The 19,275-nt window shown below is 39.5% G+C and overlaps 1 protein-coding gene and 1 long non-coding RNA gene across 2 annotated transcripts; both read right to left on the bottom strand.

Moving 5' to 3' along the window:
• Positions 1-1,031: 1,031 nt before the first annotated feature.
• Positions 1,032-2,529, bottom strand: LOC102131645 (DDB1- and CUL4-associated factor 13). The gene has a single exon (XM_015444298.3). The coding sequence runs from the start codon at positions 2,461-2,463 to the stop codon at positions 1,126-1,128; it is 1,338 nt and encodes a 445-aa protein (XP_015299784.3). The 5' UTR covers positions 2,464-2,529; the 3' UTR covers positions 1,032-1,125.
• A 6,018-nt stretch (positions 2,530-8,547) lies between these two features.
• LOC135969149 (uncharacterized) lies at positions 8,548-18,423 on the bottom strand. Its single transcript, XR_010584216.1, has 3 exons — positions 17,088-18,423; positions 13,453-13,736; positions 8,548-12,044 (listed from the first exon to the last, which is right to left on the bottom strand). It is a non-coding gene; the product is annotated as an uncharacterized lncRNA (long non-coding RNA).
• Between the last annotated feature and the right edge of the window lie 852 nt (positions 18,424-19,275).

Genomic DNA, 19,275 nt, shown 5'->3' with positions numbered 1-19,275 from the left:
ATACCTAACTACTCAATGCACAGACAGCAATTAACACCCACAAGCTTCAAGGCTATCCAGGAAACCGTAAGTTCACAAAAGAAATAAAGCACCAGGAAACAATGCTAGAGAAACAGATATGTGTGTTGTTTCAGACACAGAAATCAAAATAGCTGTTTTTAGGAAACTCACTCATGATAACAAAGAGAAGAAATTTAGAATAATATCAGATAAAGTTAACAAAGAGATTGAAATAATTTTTAAAAATAAAGCAGAAGTTATGGAGTTGAAAAATGGAATTGACATACTGAAGAATGCATCAGAATCTCTTAGCAGAACTGATCAAGCAAAGAAAGAATTAATGAGCTTGAAGACAGACTATTTGAAAGTACACAAAGGAGACTCAAAGAAAAAGAATAAAGAGATTGAAGCAAGCCCACGAGATCTAGAAAATTTGACAGGTAAGTCGAAGATACAAGGACTGAAAAGAAGGAATAATAAAATACCTGTTTGTGGCCCAAAAAGGAGAGGAACCAGGAGAACCATCCCTAAGTAGATATCCACGAAGACCATTCTTGTGATGCTTTTTTTTTTCTTTTTTTTTTTTCCTATTTCAGCAGCTTGCTCCCTGAGCTTTTTTGACATGGTTCCGCACTATTCCCGATTGATTAACATAAACACAACATTCCCCTTCAAGGACCAAACAAATACCCCTTTGGGCTGCTATAAGCAGATTTATGCCATAGCCATTTTGGAGAACAATTTGTGCTAGTAAGTTGGCCTGATTTTGGAGGACTTCCTGGGTGTCCGAGATATGTTTGAAGTTGGTGGGGAGTTCCATTGAGAGGGTATATAAGTATGGGCTGTGAGGCTCATACCTATTATTCCCATACTTAATCCAACGGCAATCCCTAGGGCAATCAAATGTACTGCTCGGCTTTCTCTGCTAGAACTGTAAAGTGGGATTGGGAGGAATTGACTGGAAGGAACAATTTGGATGTCTAGGGCTAAGTAAACTAGTGTACAAGTTCTAGTTCAGTTGGCTGGAAGACTTTTTTTTTTTTTCTAGTACCAGCACTTTTATTTGTAGAGTTCTCAAATCAAAAGTAACAAATAATTATACATCAGGATTGTTAGGAATACCAATTATTTTACAACTGCCACTATATGTTTCTTCTTCTCTGACACAATTGGCACAGATCCAGGCTTGCTGTGTTTAATACGATTCACTTCCTTTCGTCGACGAGCTTCTTTCATGATGCGCTGTTCCTGAATCTGGCTGTAGATAGATTTTGGTAGATGTCGATGACGAGCTATACGTTTTATATGAGGATAATGCTGAAATTTTTCCTTCAATTTCTGGTTATAATCTTTGGCTGCTTTTTCTCGTGATGTAAGCACACCCAATTTTTCAGAAGCATTAGCTTTCCACAGGCGAATGTTCATTTCATCAGATCCACACATAATATACTTGCTGTCGGAAGTCCATTTTACACAGATAACATGCTGCATTCTCTTTGTGTGATATACCTCCCTGCTTCGACTTTTGTCTACAGGAAAGATTCGAATAGATTTATCGAAACTAGCAGACACAAACTCCTTCCCAGTGGGAGAGTAATCCACATCAAGCACTGCAGATACATGATCCATATGGACCATTACAGGAGTGTCCAGTGCACGCATATCAAAAGTATATAAGTTATAATCTTCATTTGCTGCTGTAAAAATGAAAGCTTCCATAGGGTTCCAACAGATTGTATTTGTTCTCATATCTAAGATAACCTTTTTCAAAGGAGTAGCTTGCCTCATATCGTACAGTACTATATTCCTGTCAGATGCACAACTTCCCAAGAGAAAAGTCTCAACTGGGTTAAATTTAACACTACTTATACTGTCAAATCCCCAGGTCATTGAACATATAGGATTAGTTCTTTGTTCATCCCAAATGTCTACTTGCTGTCCACATGTGGCAAAAACAGCTTCTTTCCAGTGATGATCAATCCCAGTATAGACTGTCTTTCCTAATATCGTATGTAATGGCTCTTCCTCCTCTCCATAGCCTGGCCCATCCATTTTCCACTGCTTCACAGTTTTGTCATCACCAACAGTGAAAAAAGAAGTCCCACAAAAGCGAGTACATATTCCTCGTACAAAGCCTTCATGTGCTTGTATTGTACGGATACAATTTCGCTGAGTCAGGTTCCAAATTCTAACCTCTCCATCGCATGCCCCAGAAAGGATAGTAGCCAGGTTCTTTGGATGCTTTGCCAAGCAATTGACTCCATCACGATGACCATCCAGAGACTCAAGGAATGGTTTTGCAAATACTCGTTCCAGTTTGGTAGCATTTAAAGCTCTTACATATTCTCGTGGGACCTCAAAAGGATGTAAAGTAGGATCATAGTTTCTCGGAACTCTCTGTAAGTCCAACTTGGTTTCGCGGACATAATTGTCCGGATTCCGGCTCAGCATCTTCACCTTCATCTTGCTTGCTCCTACGGCCGGACTCCACGAGCTCTCCGGTACGAGTTCCGCCCACCGCCGCCTACCAAGACTTTTCAGTAAAAACTTCCCTCACTCGGATTTTCTGCAAAGATAACCAATTAGAACAATTTCTAAAAACCAGATGCCTAAACAATATTTTATCCTTGATGACCTTGTTTGTAACTGTAATTTCTAAATTACCAATCACCAAAGCAAGGAGAAATGAACTTCAAGGTTATAATTTACAGAGATCCCAAAAACATCATTTGTTTCTCAGAGGAAGAATGCTTCCTTGGATTTAAGGCAAGATATTAAACTTAGAGTGAAGAAACGAAGTGTGTTTTGCCCTTCTGACCTGAAGAAGAAGTATGAAGCAGCTAGAGTAGCAGTTCTAAGAGGCTGTAAGGCTTGGATATTATAGTTTGCATTTGGGTGGATTTTGTTTTCCCAGAATAACTGAAAACATTGAGAGTCTAGAAAAATCTGAGATTTGGGGTTGCTGAACATGAGAATCTGTAGGCAATTGTTAGGGGAATTCATAACCTTGCAATTTTGCCAAGGAGTTACATCAGGATAAGTGTCTGGAGAGGGCCTCACTGTACAGAAGTGACAGTTTATATTTTGGAGACTTGGGGCATTGAGGTTGGCTAGGCCTGATATTCTAACTGGTACCAAATTATATTTTCCCCCGACACATATTTTCTATTGGTACAATTTATACTTACAGTGTAGTTGCAAAGGGGTTTAGGAACATAACCAACAGGGTTGAAGTAATGTTTGTTTTCTGTTGCTTAAAAAAAAAATAGAAGCTTAATGTTTGAGTTGGACTTGTTTAAAAAGGGGGTCTACAACAGGGGATTTTTTCTTGGGTCAGGAAACCTGTCCTTTGAGAGGGTTTATGTTTTTAGCTTGGTTGCGTATTGACTTAAATAGGCAGAGAATGAAGCTACCATGCCTTGTGTATGCTTTTTAGGTTCCTGTGGGAGTGGGGAAACAGGAATTTGGGATACAAGGTGGTGTTAAAAGGGATGAAATTCTGAGTATAAATAGGGAATGTGGAATCATACCTTGCAGAGACTCATAGTAAGCAAAACCAACAATCCTTTGCACACAGAATGTTCTTTCCTTAATAGCTTATGAGTCCCTTCAAGTACAGTGTAATCCATAAGACTTGGCAGAGTAAGGTTCATTGTAAGTGTTAATGCTAGTTGGAGAGATATCCAAGTAACCAGGATGAAGCCCGACATGTTAAAGGTGGCAACATATAGGGAATTCAGGGAGACAGGAAAGGAGAAGGACTATAAAGAGTATAAGAAAAATATTTAAACAAACACCTAGTACCTTGGTATATTGTTGTTGTGGTGTGGAGGCATATGAGATTACTAGGACAAATACAAAGAAATTTTATCTGGGTGGTAATCTTGGAAACCCCCTGCAAATAGCAACCATATCCTACTTCCCTTATAATAGTATTAATGTCAAGAGGATGAAGCTGTTTAAGTGAAGCAGTTGGATAATTACTGTGAGCCTGTGATAGAATTGAGTAAAAAGGGTTAGCTCTAAGAATAAAGTTTAAAAAAGCCGTTGGGCTAATTTCCATCAACTTCAAGAGAGGTCAAAATATTCTAGATTTCTTGGGAAAGCAGGAAGCCCTGGTATTACATGATGTTTTTGGGATCTCTGTAAATTTTAACCTTGAAGTCCATCCCTCCTTGCTTTGGTGATTGGTAATTTAGAAAGCACAGTTACAAACAAGGTCATCAAGGATAAAATATTGTTTAGGCATCTGGTTTTTAGAAATTGTTCTAATTGGTTATCTTTGCAGAAAATCCAAGTGAGGGAAGTTTTTACTGAAAATTTTATGCTATTTTTCCTACAGTATGTGGTATTGCCTTTGTGACATTAAATTATATGGCTAATTAGATAAACCCAAATCTCAAAGTTGGTATGATTGCCTTGAGTCCACCAGTGCTTGCATATTTTTATGTGCTTGACAGAGTGCAAACTGCCTTGATGAGTATCTGTTTGCTAATTTAATAAATAGATTAACTATCTGGGATCTCCACCAGAAATTTCAAAGGACTCAGTAATAGCTTTAATTGTTAGCTGCAGTAGCCAGATTATGTTATGGTGGTTGAGTCACTGACATGTTTATTCTTAAAGAATGAAGTTCAAGGACAAAGGAGAATGTTATTCCATCCAGACTGTAAGAAGGCAGTTAAAGTGCAGAACAATGAAAGTAATGACCAGGATGCAGTTTACAGCTGTAATTAAGAAGTCAGGGAAGAGTAGAATTCATTGAATTTTAAGGAAAGTTAAGGGAGTAAGGAAAAAGAAACTCCTTGAAGCTAGAGTTGAGAATTAGGGTTAATATTACCTGAATCCAACTCAGAGTCTGAGTTTGTCTAAACAACAGATAGAGGTTGGTTTGGCTGCGTCCTCACCCAAATCTCATTTTGAATTATAGTTCCCCAAATCCCCACATGTCATGGGAGGGACCAGGTAAAGACAACTGAATCATGCAGGCGGTTTCTCCCATCCTGCTCTCGGGAGATCTGATGGTTTTATAAGGGTTTTCCCCTTCCCTGGGTACTCATTTTTCTTCTCCCTGCCACCATGTGAAAGAAGGATGTGTTTGCTTCCCCTTCCACCATAATTGTAAGTTTCCTGAGGCCTCCACAGCCATGCAGAATGGTGAGTCACTTAAACCTCTTCTCTTTATAAATTACCCACTATCAGGTATGTCTTTGTTAGCAGCATGAGAATGCACTAACAGAGGAAACTGTTAGTGGAGTGCTCCTATAAAGATATCCAAAACTGTGGAAGCAACTTTGGAACTGGGTAACAGTCAGAGGGTGAAACAATTTGGAGGTCTCAGAAGAAGACAGGCAGATGTGGGAAAGTTTAGAACTTCCTAGAGACTTGTTAAATGGCTTTGACCAAAATGCTAATAGTAATATGGACAATAAAGTCCAGGCTGAGGTGGTTTTAGATGGAGACGGGAAACTTGTTGGGAAGTGGAGTAAAGGTCACTGTTGCTATATGCAAGGAGACTGGTGGCATTTTGCTTCTGCCCCAGAAATCTGTGGAACATTGAATTTGAGAGACATGATTTAGGGTATCTGGCCGAAGAAATCTCTAAGCAGCTAAGGATTCAAGAGGAAGGAGAGAATAAAAGTTTGGAAAATTTCAGCCTGACTATGGGATAGGAAAAAAAAATTCCATTTTCTGAAGAGAAATTCAAGCCAGCTACAAAAAAAATTGCATAAGTAATGAGGAGCTGGATATTAATCACCAAGACACTGGGGAAAATATCTCCAGGGCATGTCAGAGACCATCAGAGCAGCCCCTCCCATCACAGACCCCAAGGCCTAGGAGGGAAAAGTGGTTTCCTGGGCCAGGTCCAGGCCCCCGCTACTATATGCAGCCTTGGAACTTGGTGCCCTACATCCCAGCCAGTCCAGGCATGGCTATAAGGGGCTAACGTACAGCTCAGGCCATTGCTTCAGAGAGTGCAAGACCCAACCCTTGGCAGTTTTCACATGGTGTTGGGCCTGTGGGTGCATACAAGTCAAGAATTGCAGTTTGGAAACCTCTGCCTAGATTTCAGAGTATGTATGGAAAGGCCTGGATATTCAGGCTGAAGTTTGATGCAGGGCCAGAGCCCTCAGGGAGAAGCTCTGCCAGGTTAGTATAAAAGGAAAATGTGGCTTAGAAGCTCCCACACAGAGTCCCCACTGGGACACTGCCTAGTGGAGCTCTGAGAAGAGGGCCACTGTTCTCCAGACCCCAGAATGATAGATCCACAAACAGCCTGCACCATGTTCCTGGAAAAGCTGCAGACACTCAATGCCAGCCTGTGAAAGCAGCCTGGAGTAGGACTGTACTCTGAAAATGGTCCTAACCCAGCTATTGTGTCCCCTCCAATGACCAATCACTTAGTTATCAAAGACCCTTGATTGGCTGGCACAAGCCTGGCCTCCATTCCTCTAGGCACTAGCATCTGTGACCCTGTTGGTTGAAGCGGGGGTCTCCAAACTAACTCTGGGCCAAGAGATAATAACATATACCCCACACAATGTAACAAATATTTTAAACTCAAAGCCCTTTCACTGTGTCTCTAACAGTCGAATTAGCAGATATCAAACAGTACTACAAACACCATAATTAAACATTAAGCCACATCAATTTCTTAATCCTGCCACCCTGTTACTAGATCCAAATGCAGACTGACCACTTAAAGACTCCTGCTTACAAACTATTGATTTAACTTGTAGCACCAGAACAGACCTCCGAGACACCCCTCTTACCAATCTAGAGGCCACTTGGTTCAGAGATGGCAGTAGTTTCATGTTGGAAGGTACCCAGTTATCAGGGTATGCTATTGTTAGCCTTACCGAAGTTATAGAATCAAGGCCCCTACCAGGCGGCACCACCTCAGCCCAGAGGGCAGAACTTACTGCCCTTACTCAAGCCTTACAATTAGGAGCAGGCATGAGATTTAATATTTACACAGACTCAGCCTATGCATTCAGGTAGTACATGCCCAGGCAGCCATTTGGTGGAAAAGGAAACTCCTAACAGACCAAACTTCTCCAATTAGACATGCTCTTGTAATCATGATTCTGTCAGAGACAATTTTGCTTTCTGCTTAGGTAGCTATCATTCACTGCCGAGCCTATCAGGGAAGCAGTGATGAAATCTCAATTGGGAACAACTGAGCTGATGACTAAGCAAAAGCAGCTGCCAGGCTGCCCCTTCAGGCAGTTTTGGTTCCTAACCCCACTCTCCTGTCTCACACTATTCACAGAAAGAAACCCAAAGAGCTCTAGTGAAAGGCTTCTCTGATACCTCAGAAGGCTGGCCAAAAAGCTCTAATGGCAACCTTTTGTTCCAGGAGCCTCACAATGGAAACTTTTAAAAAGCTTACACAAATCAACGAATGTGGGGGCCAAACCCTCCAAAACTTAATAAGTCCACCGTTTATTGATAAAGGAATAACCCAATCTTTAATGAGCCATCTCACAGGCTTGTGCCACGTGCTGCAAAAATGAATCCTGAAGGGACCCGCAAATCTCCTCCTCTCCTCTAATCCATTCGAAGATGAGGGACCCTACCAGGAGGAGATTGGCAGCTAGATTTTACACACGTGCCTCCAATGCAAGGAACTTAAACACTTGCTAGTCTTTGTAGATACTTTGGGTGGACAGAGGCCTTTCCCACCAAAACTGAAGAGGCATTAGAAGTCACCATGGCCCTTTTGGACCACATTCTTCCCTACGTTGGGCTCCCTTACTCATTCCATAAGACAATGGCCCTGCCTTCATTTCTCAAAACAAGTAAGTTGCTGATGCCATTCAAATGAAATACTACTTGCTTGCATTCTGGCATCCACAATCCTCTGGAAAAGTAGAAAAAGCTAATCAAACCATAAAAAGGCATCTCACAAAGCTAATACAGGAAATCGAACAGTCATGACCCGCTGTGCTCCCTATTGCCCTCTTAAGGTCTTGCATTACCCCAAATTCAGAAACCCATCTCAGCCTATTTGAAGTTCTTTATGGAGGGCGCTTCTTACAAACAGACCTCTTGTTAGATCTGGAAAGTCATTATCTCACACAGCATGTGATACCTCTAGGACAAACCATCAAAACCATTAACCATCACCAAAATCTTCATAGTCTGAAACCCGATCCCTCTTTTCCAGAGAACACACAGCCTAAACTGATGCCTGAGGACTGGGTGTATCTTAAAACTCTCGCATAGGATGAAAGGCCCTTAGAATTTGTCTGGACTGGGCCATATTGAGTTCTTCCTACCATCCCAATGGCTGTAAATCTCCAAGGTTTCTCTCCATGGGTCCACCTCTCCAGAATCAAAGCCACTCTGGCACCAAGTGAAGATCCTCCACTACTTACAGCTGTGAGACAGTCAGAGACCTCTGTATTAGTCTGTTGTCACACTGCTAATAAAGACATACCAGAGATTGGGTCACTTATAAAGGAAAGAGGTTTTTTGACTGCGAGTTCAGCATGGCTGGGGAGGCCTCAGGAAATTACAATCATAGCCCCTTTTAGCCATGCCTGGAGCTAAAGCAGCTGATGTCCCAAGGCCAGGCCCACAAAACCATGTCTTCCTCCTAGGCCTCTGGGCCTTTGATGGGAGGGGGCTGGCATGGAGGTCTCTGACATGCCCTGGAGACATTTTTCCCATTAGCTTGGGGAATAACGTTCAGTTTCTCGTTACTTATACAAATTTCGGTAGCCTGCTTGAATTTCTCCCCATAAAAACGGGTTTTTTTTTTTTCTATTGCATGGTCAGGCTACACATTTTCCAAACTTTTATGCTCTGCTTCCTCTTGAACACCTTGCCAGTTAAAAATGTGTTCTGTTAGATACCCTAAATCCTCTCTCTCAAGTTCAAAGTTCCACGGATCTCTAAGGCAGAGACAAAAAATGCCACCAGTCTCTTTGATAAAGCATAGCAAGAATCACCTTTATTCCAGTTTCCAACAAGTTCCTCATTTCCATCTGAAACCACCTCAGCCTGGACTTCATTGTCCGTATCACTATCAGCATTTTGATCAAAACCATTCAACAAGTCTCTAGGAAGTTCCAAACTTTCCCACACCTTCCTGTCTTCTTCTGAGCCCTCCAAATTCTTCCAACCTCTGCCTGTTACCCAACTCCAAAGTTACTTCCATATGTTTGGGACCCTTTATAGCAGCATTCCACTCTCTGCTGTATTGTCTTACTGTATTAGTCCATTTTCATGCTGCTGTAAAGAAATACCCGAGACTGGGTAGTATATAAAGAAAAGAGGTTTAATTGCCAGAGGGATGCAAGAAGCTAGCTGCTGAAAGACAGGAAAAAAATAAGTAGACTCAGATCCTTTACCAAAACGGGTGATGGCGGCCAGACACTTCCACATAGACATCTTTTGGTCCCACCAGAGTGTAGCTCCAATCAGTGACCTGCAATTGGCTCTGTGCTTAGACGCTGTCTGCTGAGGGTCCCAAGTTGGGAAAGGGAAAGAGAGAGGGGGGAGAGAGTTCCCCGTGAAAAGAGAGTCCCCTAACGGGCCACCAAAATGTTACAGGTGAACAGCAACTATGTGGGCCGGTGGCATGGGGAATAGAAGAATTTACCGAGACAGTTGTAGAGAAAGAAAGGCAGATTTATTAGAAAAAATATTAGGAAAATAGTTTGCAAGGAGGCAATGGGCAGGCCAGCAGAAGCCGACTGCCGGGAAACAAAGGCTTGGTGGGAATTTTATAGAACAGCGTTTATGCTGTCTGCTGAAGAGAGCTTTGCGCGGTACTAAAAGTGCTAAAGTTGCAGTGACCTAACTTGCAGGTGTCTAATGATAGCTGGGCTCAGGAAGATTTCAGTTGTTTGCACGGGAGGTCTATGTGACCTGAACCATGAAGAAAGGCATACTTAGAGCTCATCTATTTTTTTTCTTGTTTTTCCCATCTCTCACCAACCTAACTCCTTTGTCTATTTAAGACTCTACACATATCAAACTCTTGGATGGGAATCCCTTTTGTACCAAACAATTTTACTTTCTGTCCCTGTTCAGAGAATGCTCCAAGGGTGGTGTTTTTTTCCAATTTTACATGTAAATAGAGACACACATGGAAAAATTTTAGATGTAGACATAGAGACACAAATACATACATAGAGTCAATTCAATAAACTATTGTTACCTAAAAGAAAAATCAGAAGTAGATTGAAATGGATCAAAAGACTTGTGTGCTTAGCATTTGTTTTCTCTAGTAAACAGCCTTGAAAATGATGAGAGCAGTGGGTGATGGATGCTTGCTTGTCCCTTAAGCTATAGTGAATAAATTGCACAATAAATGAGCAAGGATCTATAAACATAGCTCCAGGGTCCTCCATTCTGTTCGTTCCTGAATCCGTGTCCCTCCTGTATGCTTCAGGCAAAATGATGCTTCTGTGAAAGTGCGTTGGAACTACTTGAAATGATTTTAAAGCAATAACATATAAACTATTTCTAACCCATTTTATTTTGAGACTTTTTCTCAGTTCTTTAAGAATTTATCAAGTTGCAAAGAATATCCAGTTTCAAATTTGATTGTAAATAATTTGTATTTGCAAATAAAAGTAACTTCTAGAAAATTGTCAGCTTACTAAAATTAAACCTATGAAATGTTTACATCTACAAAAATTAACAAGGTATTTTCTAGATATCTTATGACTATATGTCAATGCAAAAATTGATTCTAGAATATAGGGATATAATCAAGTTACACGTTTTATTGACTATGCGTCATGTTTCTTTGAAAAACGTGTCATTTATTTTATTACAATATTTTGCATTTTAGTGAAAAATATTAAGGTATATTTGCTTTAACATTTAAAAATCATAATAATTTTTCCCATCTTTAGAAATAATGCGAATAAGAAAATTTACCTATCAACCAGAATAAATAAATGAAAGAAGTCTAGGGTATAAAACCCAAATATGGCAATATATAAAAAATGTACAGAGCTACTTAAGAAACAGTTTTGCTTAGATAAAATTTCTTTTTTTAATATGTATATTTTTTCATATAAGCCATAAATTGACTTTTTAATTCTAGTTCTAGAAAATGTGACACAGGCTATACAAGAAATTACCCACGTGTATAATCATTTGTTCAATGCACCAGTGAATAAAGCAAACAAATATTGATTCATTGGCTAGAAAAAAGGTTTTTAAATAATTGGTTTGAAGATACATTGTTTCAGTGATTTATTGCTGCATAAGGAATCATCCCAAGCTTAATAACATGAAACAAACTTACTTTTATTATTACCATTTATGATTTGAAATACAAGTTAGGATTAGATCAGGTAGATAATTGTTTTTGTGGATCTCCCAGACTAAAATCCATAGGTGACTGGGGCTGGAGACATTTAGAAGTCTTCCTAATTCATGTGTATGGCAGTTGATTCTGGCTGCTGCCTGGGAACTCAATAATGGCCTCAGCTAAAAGATATAAATATGTGACCTGGGATTCCTCATAGCCTGGCAGCTGACTTCCAGGAGCTATTGTCCCAAAAAGGAGCCATGTAGAAGCTCTATCATCTTGTTAAAGATATGACATCTTTTCAAGGATACAGTCTATCATTGAACCTCATATATCATCATTTACACCGTGTGTAATATCACCTCCATTGGGACAGTAACAAACGCCCACCCAAGTTCAAGGGAAAGAAATATAGACTCCACAATTTTTTTTTTTTTTTTTTTTTTTTTGAGACAGAATCTCAGTCTGTTGCCCAAGCTGGAGTGCCATAATGTGGTCTCGGCACACTGCAACCTCCACCTCCTGGGGTCAAGTGATTATCCTGCCTCAGCCTCCTGAGTAGCTAGAATTACAGGTGTGCACCACCGTGCCCAGCTAAGTTTTTGTACTTTTAGTAGAGATGGAGTTTCACCATGCTGGGCAGGCTGGCCTCGAACTTGTGACCTTGTGATCCACCTGCCTCGGCCTCCCAAAGTGCTGGGATTACAGGTGTGAGCTACTGCGCCTGGCCCTAGGCTCCACTTCTTGACAGGATAGTAGCAACGATCTAAAAGAGAATGTGAGATCATAAATATCATTGCGGTCATTACTTGAACATACAATCTGCCACAGGCATTATAGAAAGCAATGTAAGAAAATAGTTCAATGCAGTCCAAACTCTGACACCTGCTAGACATATGAACTTAGTAAATTGCTTTACTTTCTTAAGGCATAGTTTCTTCATCCGTAAAGTGCAGATAATAACCCATAATTTATAGGACTACTATTATTATTACACATTATTATAGCTATTATACGATGTACAGCCATTCTATATGATAGTATTTTCTTCAGTAACAGAAATGTTCCATATCTTCACTGTCAATATGATAGTTTCCAGCCATATGTGACTGTTGAACTCTTAAAAGGTGACTCATGCACCTAAGGAACTGACTTTTCACATTTTATTAAATTTAGATAGTAATTGTGGGAGATAATTTTCAATAGATCTTTTGAGTTTCTGCATGTCTTATGAATGAGATACTATCTTTTGAGTTGCTGCATGTCTTGTGAACGAGGTACTAAGTGTCGTTTTTTCCAAACTAACATTTCAAGGATCTGTGTAGAGAACAGCCATGAAAGGTTGAGACGGTCTCCCTCCGGAGCAAAAGGAAGGCATATAGAGAACCCATTATAAAAGGTGTTAGTTTCATAAACTCAAGATTTATCTCCTGTAAGAGAAGATATTAACTGGCTTTCTATTGCATCACCCTGTGAGAACTGGGGCTCAAGAGAGCAGTGCAAAAAATGGTGACACTCTGACTACTGTTACTGTTGTGAATAATAAACTGTCCTTTGTTGCTGACCCAGGAATCTCAAGTCTTCTTCCCATTCAGCTGGCCCAAAATTGTGCTCACCTAACAAAAATTTTAGTAAAATTTCAGACCCTTCACAGTTCTTGACAGAAACATATGGCTTGTGATGACCATATTTCAAATATTTTTCTTCAAATGTTTTCTCTGTCCCCACTCTCCAACTTTGGGGGTCCACTTAGCATGTTTCCTAGGTTAAAGTTTTCTCCAAGCTCCCATTTTTTTATTCCTTTTTTTTCCAGTTTCATTTATGATAGTTGCTGATAAGACTTTAAGTTCAATTATCTTTTCTTCTGTAATGTCTAATCTGCCATTCATCCAGAATATCATCCGAGACATTGTATTTTCTAATTTTTCAGATTTGATTTGTGTCTTTTGGGATATTTTTGTTGTCTCTACATAATATTCAATCCTTCCACTCACTTGATGTGGTGGTGCTTTTTCTACTATATAATTCTTCTCTAACTTTATTCTGGGATGCAGTTTTATCTCATAAACAGCTTTATCCATGCTTCTTAAGGTTTGTTAGGTGGGACCTAAGCAACATTTTATGCAAGGCTAATTATCTCTAATCCTGAGGAAAGACTTTTAAAAATACTTTACCTGACCAGGCGCGGTGGCTCATGCCTGTAATCCCAGCATTTTGGGAGGCCGAGGCGGGTGGATCACCTGAGGTCAGGAGTTCGAGACTAGCCTGGCCAACATGGTGAAACCCCGTTTCTACTAAAAATACAAAAAAATTAGCCTGGCATGGTGGCGGGCACCTGTAATCCCAGCTACTCAGGAGGCTCAGGCAGAAGAACCACTTGAACCCGGGAGGTGGAGGTTGCAGTGAGCTGATATTGCACCATTGTAGTCCAGCCTGGGCGACAAGAGTGAAACTCTGCCTAAAAAACAAACAAACAACAACAAAAAACACTTTACCTAATGCTCTGTGAATTATGACATTGACCTGTCCAGCTGGTAAGAATAGGCATTATTCTAGGCCTTGTTTGAGCTCCAAGTATTCTATCCTCTAATTCCTTTGGGCAGTTCTTTTGTCTTGAGTAGTTTTCTCCCAAGCATCAACTTCACAGTACTCTGATGAATATTCAGTGATGATCCTATTGTGATCTTCAAAGTGTTTTCTCTGTGTAGGCCTTTCCTCTAAGTTACTCTGCCTGGTAAACTCTAGCCACCTTGCTCTCTCTGGACTTACAGGTGTATCTCCTCAACTGTGAGTCTGCTGGGCTTCCCCTGGCTTCCCTGTCTCTGAACTGCATCTGGGAAACTCTCAAAAGGTGGTAACCTGGGGAATTATTGTCATGCATTGCCTGAACTCTAGTGTTTTGAAAAGTGTTATTTTCTTATATTTTTCAAGTTACTGCTTGCTTTTAGGCAAAAAATCAAAGATCTGTTACTTTCTTTGGGTTGGATAAATTGTTTTGTTCATATTATTGGGCAGTTCTTTTGCCTTGAGTAGTTTCCTCCCAAGCATGAACTGATCAGTACTCTGATAACTATTCAGTGAGAATCCTATTGACATCTCCAGAAATTTTCCATCAATGATTCATGTTATTGTTGCTGTTTTATTGACATTTTGTATTCCAGGTTTTCTCAAAAGTCAGAATATATGTTCGTAGTTAAGAATGAAGAACTAAAAACTGTTAAGAAGCTCTGTATAAGTGAATCGAGCTTGCTTACATGTAAGCTTAGGGAGACCTTTGTTTAATTAGAGATTTGGTCATTATATTGGTGAATGTTCAAATGCAAGAACTCAGAAAATTTCACTCTAAGATAGCTCAGTTTTCTTTAACTGGAACAATGTATTATATTTGGAAGCTAGCACTTCCAGATGTGGAGGCAGTACTTATTTTTTAGGATAGATTGATTGAATGGGAAATTTACTCATTAATATTTATCTATTCCCTGTCGTCAACCCAATGTCTCTCTCAAAAACTCTCTTATCTAGGAAAAAGTCATAATTGGGATTGAAAACCTTCAGAGAGGCTGAGTGCTTAGAACATACATGATGGAGTGCAAATTTGTCTATCAGTGATAGTAGTGGAAGACTCTGCCTACAGGTACTCCAACAACTTCTCCAAGTATAGAAGTGAGCCTGCCCGTTCCAAGATATTTTCTAATCTTGAATTACGTTGTGAGACTTTTGTGGGTTTCAGAATTGGTTGTGAAAGGAAGAATTTTTACAAATTAGAAGACAAAAAATTAAAAAAAACAGACATAGAACCCTTACAGAAATGGGTTATCTATCCTGGAAGAAATAGTATAAACATGTATTTTAAGGCACCTATGGTAGAACTTTTAAAGCAAGGCAGAACAGTTTTGTGTAAATATAGATGAGTGAATTATATTTAGAAGTGCACCAGCAACCATTACTGTTTGTAAAGCACTATGATTTGCATGTTCCAAATGACTTAATCTCCACAGCAACCCATTATTTTACTATAAAACAAGAAGTTTATAAACCTGATTTTGTCTTTGTCTTTGATATAGTGGGATTCAACTAAATTTGAAACTAAAATAAATTAAATAATTAATTAATAACAATACAAACTACATTAAGATGCATTTGGAATACACATTTTTATAGACTGAGGGTCTAGAGCAAAATATAGACTGTTATAAAAATGGGTTACCTCTAACCCTAGATTTTTACAACCTGATTTAGAATGGCACAAGACTAGTACACTCTCATAAGCATTATAGTTTAAATCAAAGTCTCAGTTTTTAATGTGTAGCACTTAAAGAAGGCCAGTTTTCAAGTAGTCGTTGAGAATCAACAAGAGGTAATAGATATCACTTAATATGGAATGCTATCACATAATTATAGCAACATTGATTGAAGCTTGGCTGAGGTAGTAGAGAATGACATGCTTTGGAATTTGACCCCTTAAGGTTCATGTTAGCACAATATCCTTATAAGGCCAAAACAGCTGACTCTCCAGTCTGAACTTGATGCAAAATTTCTAATATATGAGACATACTTTTCATTTTAATTCATACAAGATACAATGTTAAATATTTCATGTGAGAACCTGACATATAAGATTCCTCGTAAAAGTATAGGTTAAGGTGAAGAGCAATGCCTTTTGTTACATTTTTAATAGAATATTGAAAATATTCAATTTGAGTGCAATCTGTATAATTTTAGATTTTTTAAAATAGTTTAGATACATTCATTTATTCTTGATTAATGAATGGAGATCTGAAAAAGAATATGTTTTACTTTATGGCATGTATTATTAATAATTTATTACTTCACTCACAAATCTTTCATTTGAGAAAGCAGTGAAAAATATTCAGGGATAATAATTTTTCAAATCACAGGCATACTAATGCCAGGTAGCTACAGCATGCTATAAGGGACAATCTTGCTGAATTTGACAAGAGAAATTAGCGTGCTGACAAGCATAGTTATGTAAAACTACATTTTTTTCTATGAATTTAGAATGAACTCTTTTCCCTAGGATTATCTAGGTAACTGTATCTAGGTAAAATGCCTTCTATTTATGGTTTATCCTCAAGTACTCTCAGAGACTTTCCAATGTTTCTAATCTTTTTAACATGGTTGTACTTCTATGACTGACCAAGCACACAAAATGGAAAATAGCACATTTGGTACTCTTAGATACCTTAGTAAACACAGGACCTCTACTATGAAAAGATTATGTTGAATTTCATTACTGAGACATAGACTCTTAACTAGGCATGTGTGTGAAAACCCTTCTCAGTGTGTTGCCAAATACTTTTCAAAGCATATGTTTTATTGTTGCAATTGAGAACACATAAATTTTATGGCAAAGTTTGTCAGAAGGAATACTGATTTGAGCAGTGGGGAGACGCAATGTAAGAAGAAAGAGGTATAAAAAATCAGCATACTCTTAGAGATCAATCCTGCATTCAATAAAATACTAGAGAAATTTGCTGAAGGCTATATAAAAGGGTAAAACCATTTGAAAAAACACCTGTAATAATTTAAGTAAAGTAAACAGAAAAGAAATTAAACAGTGTAATAAATGTGGATTACTTTGTCTTAGTCTGCATAGTATTGCTATAAAGAAATACCTGAGGCTTGAGTAATTTATAAAGAAAAAAGATATGGAGAAAGACAAAGCAACATGGTCAAAAACAAGACTCCACTGATCATCTCTCCGAAAAGGACACAAATTTAACAACTATCTACACACAAAAAGAAGCATCTTCGTAAGAACCACAGAACAGGTGAGCACATAAAGTACCTGGTTTTAACTTCATATCACTGAAAGAGGCATGGAGAAGAGTAGATAAGAAGTTCTGAATCACAAGTGTCACCACCCTCCCATCCTGCAACAACAGCTGCATGGTGCAGAGAATCTCTGTGCTTTGCAGAGTGAGAGTGCAGCAAATGTGAGACACTGCTTTGAACTCAGTGCTGCCTTGTCAGAGCAGAAAGCAAACCCCAGCTGAACTCATCCGATGCCAAAACATGGCTGGAATATTTAAACCGACCCTACCCTGAGAATAATTTTCCATTTGAAGTAGTTGACACTTGAAATTTGACAAGCCTCACCACCTCGAGCTAAGCTGCTTTGGGGCCCTACGTGAATTTGAAGGGCAGTCTAGGCCACAAGGACTGCAAGTCCTAGGTGAGTCCTAGTGCTGAACTGGGCTCAGAGCCAGTAGATTTGGGGAGCGAGTGAGCTACTGAGATACCAGCTGGGGTTGCTAACAGAGTACTTGTGTCATCCATCCCTTAACCCGTGAAGTGCAGTTCGTAGATTCAAAAGAAACCCCTTTATTTTGCTTGAGGAGAGGAAAGGAGAGAGAAGGGTAAGAGAACTTTTTATTGCCTCTTGAATACCAGCTAAGCAACGATAAAATAGAGAACCAGTCAGTGTTGTGAAGCCCCATTTTCAGGTGCTACATCCTAGACAACATTTCTAGACACACCCTGGTCAATTACCAGGATCAATTACCAAGTCAATTACCTAGTCAATTACCTGGTAAAAGTTTCCCAGAAGGAAACCCACTACCTTAAAGGGAAGGACCCATCAGCTGCTGACTAAAGAGTTCATGGGCACTGAATAACAAGCAGTGATACCCAGGTGGTACATGCCATGGTCCTTGGGTAAGACTTTGAGACTTCCTTACTTCTGGTGAGTCCTCGCTTCTGCTACAGCACATTCCCAGCTATAGTGGCTATTGGAAGAGACTTCATCTGCTTGAAAACAAAACATAGGGGAAAGTAAAGAAAATTTTGTCTCACACCTTAGATTTCAGCTAGGCCACAAAGGGATAGCACACCAAGAGAGGCCTTTGGGTCCCTGATTTCAGGACTTGACTCTTGGATAGCATCACAAAGCCTGCTCTGGGCCAGAGGGGAGCCCACTTCCCTGAAAGGTGAGTCATAGGCCAGGCAACATTCACCTCAATCTTGCTGAATAGTCCTTGGGCTTAAAGCAAATATTGGTGGTAGCCTGGCAGTAATCCCCATAGGCCTGTGGTGGGGATAAATATTGGGTGAGGCTCCCCTGCCTGTGGAAAGGAGAGGGAAGGGAGAAAAGCACTGTATCTCGTGGTTTGAGTGCCAGCTCAGTCACTGTGAAATAGAACACCATGTAGATTTCCAAGGTTTTTTTTTTTTTTTTTTTTTTTTTTTTTTTTTTTTTTTTTAAACTATATTCCCTGGTTTCCCAATGTCATCTCTGGAACCACCATGGCATTGGGAAATTCACTGCCCTGAAGACAACAGTACAAGTCTGGTGGCTTCACCAGCTACTGATTGTAGAGCCTTGAGTGAACACAGGCAGTAGCCAGGTCATGGTTATAGCAGGCCTTGGGCAAGACCCAGTGCAGTGCTGTGTTGGCTTTGGGTCTAACCCAGCACAGTCTCAGTTGTGGTGCCCATAAGGGTGCTTGTAACACTCCACCGCCAGATCCAGGTAGCTCAGAATGGAAAGAGAGAGAGAGAGAGAGATCATTTATTTGGGAGAATATAAGGGAAGAGAACGAGAGTCTCTGCCTCATAATCCAGATAATTCTTAAGAATTTTATCTAAGACCTTCAGGTGGTACTTCAATAAGTCTGCAAGAACCATAGCTTTACTAGATTTGGGGTTCCCCCTAATGAACATACAACTAAGATTACAACACTCAAGTCTTTTTGAATATGTTGAGAGCTTTCCCAAGAATGTCAGGTACAACTAAGCACAGAGTATGAAGATGAAAATGAATACCTATCTCTTAAATAGCCAGACACAGATAAATATACACAAGCATCCAGATTATTCAGGACCATATGACCTCACAAGATAAATTAAATGAGACACCAGCAATGAATTCGGGGGAAACAGAAATATGTGACCTTTCAGACAGAGAATTCAAAATAGCTGTTTTGAGGGAACACAAAGTAATTCAACATAACAGAGGGCAGAACTGCAGAATTCTA

The sequence above is a fragment of the Macaca fascicularis genome, chromosome X, assembly GCF_037993035.2.
Source record: "Macaca fascicularis isolate 582-1 chromosome X, T2T-MFA8v1.1".
Lineage (NCBI taxonomy): Eukaryota > Metazoa > Chordata > Mammalia > Primates > Cercopithecidae > Macaca > Macaca fascicularis.
The sequence above is the reverse complement of the archived record's forward strand: the minus strand, read 5'-3'. Positions and strand labels throughout refer to the sequence as shown.

Excerpts from the sequence above, each read along its gene's own strand:
- LOC102131645 (XM_015444298.3), bottom strand. The coding sequence starts at position 2,463 with ATGAAGGTGAAGATGCTGAGCCGGAATCCGGACAATTATGTCCGCGAA.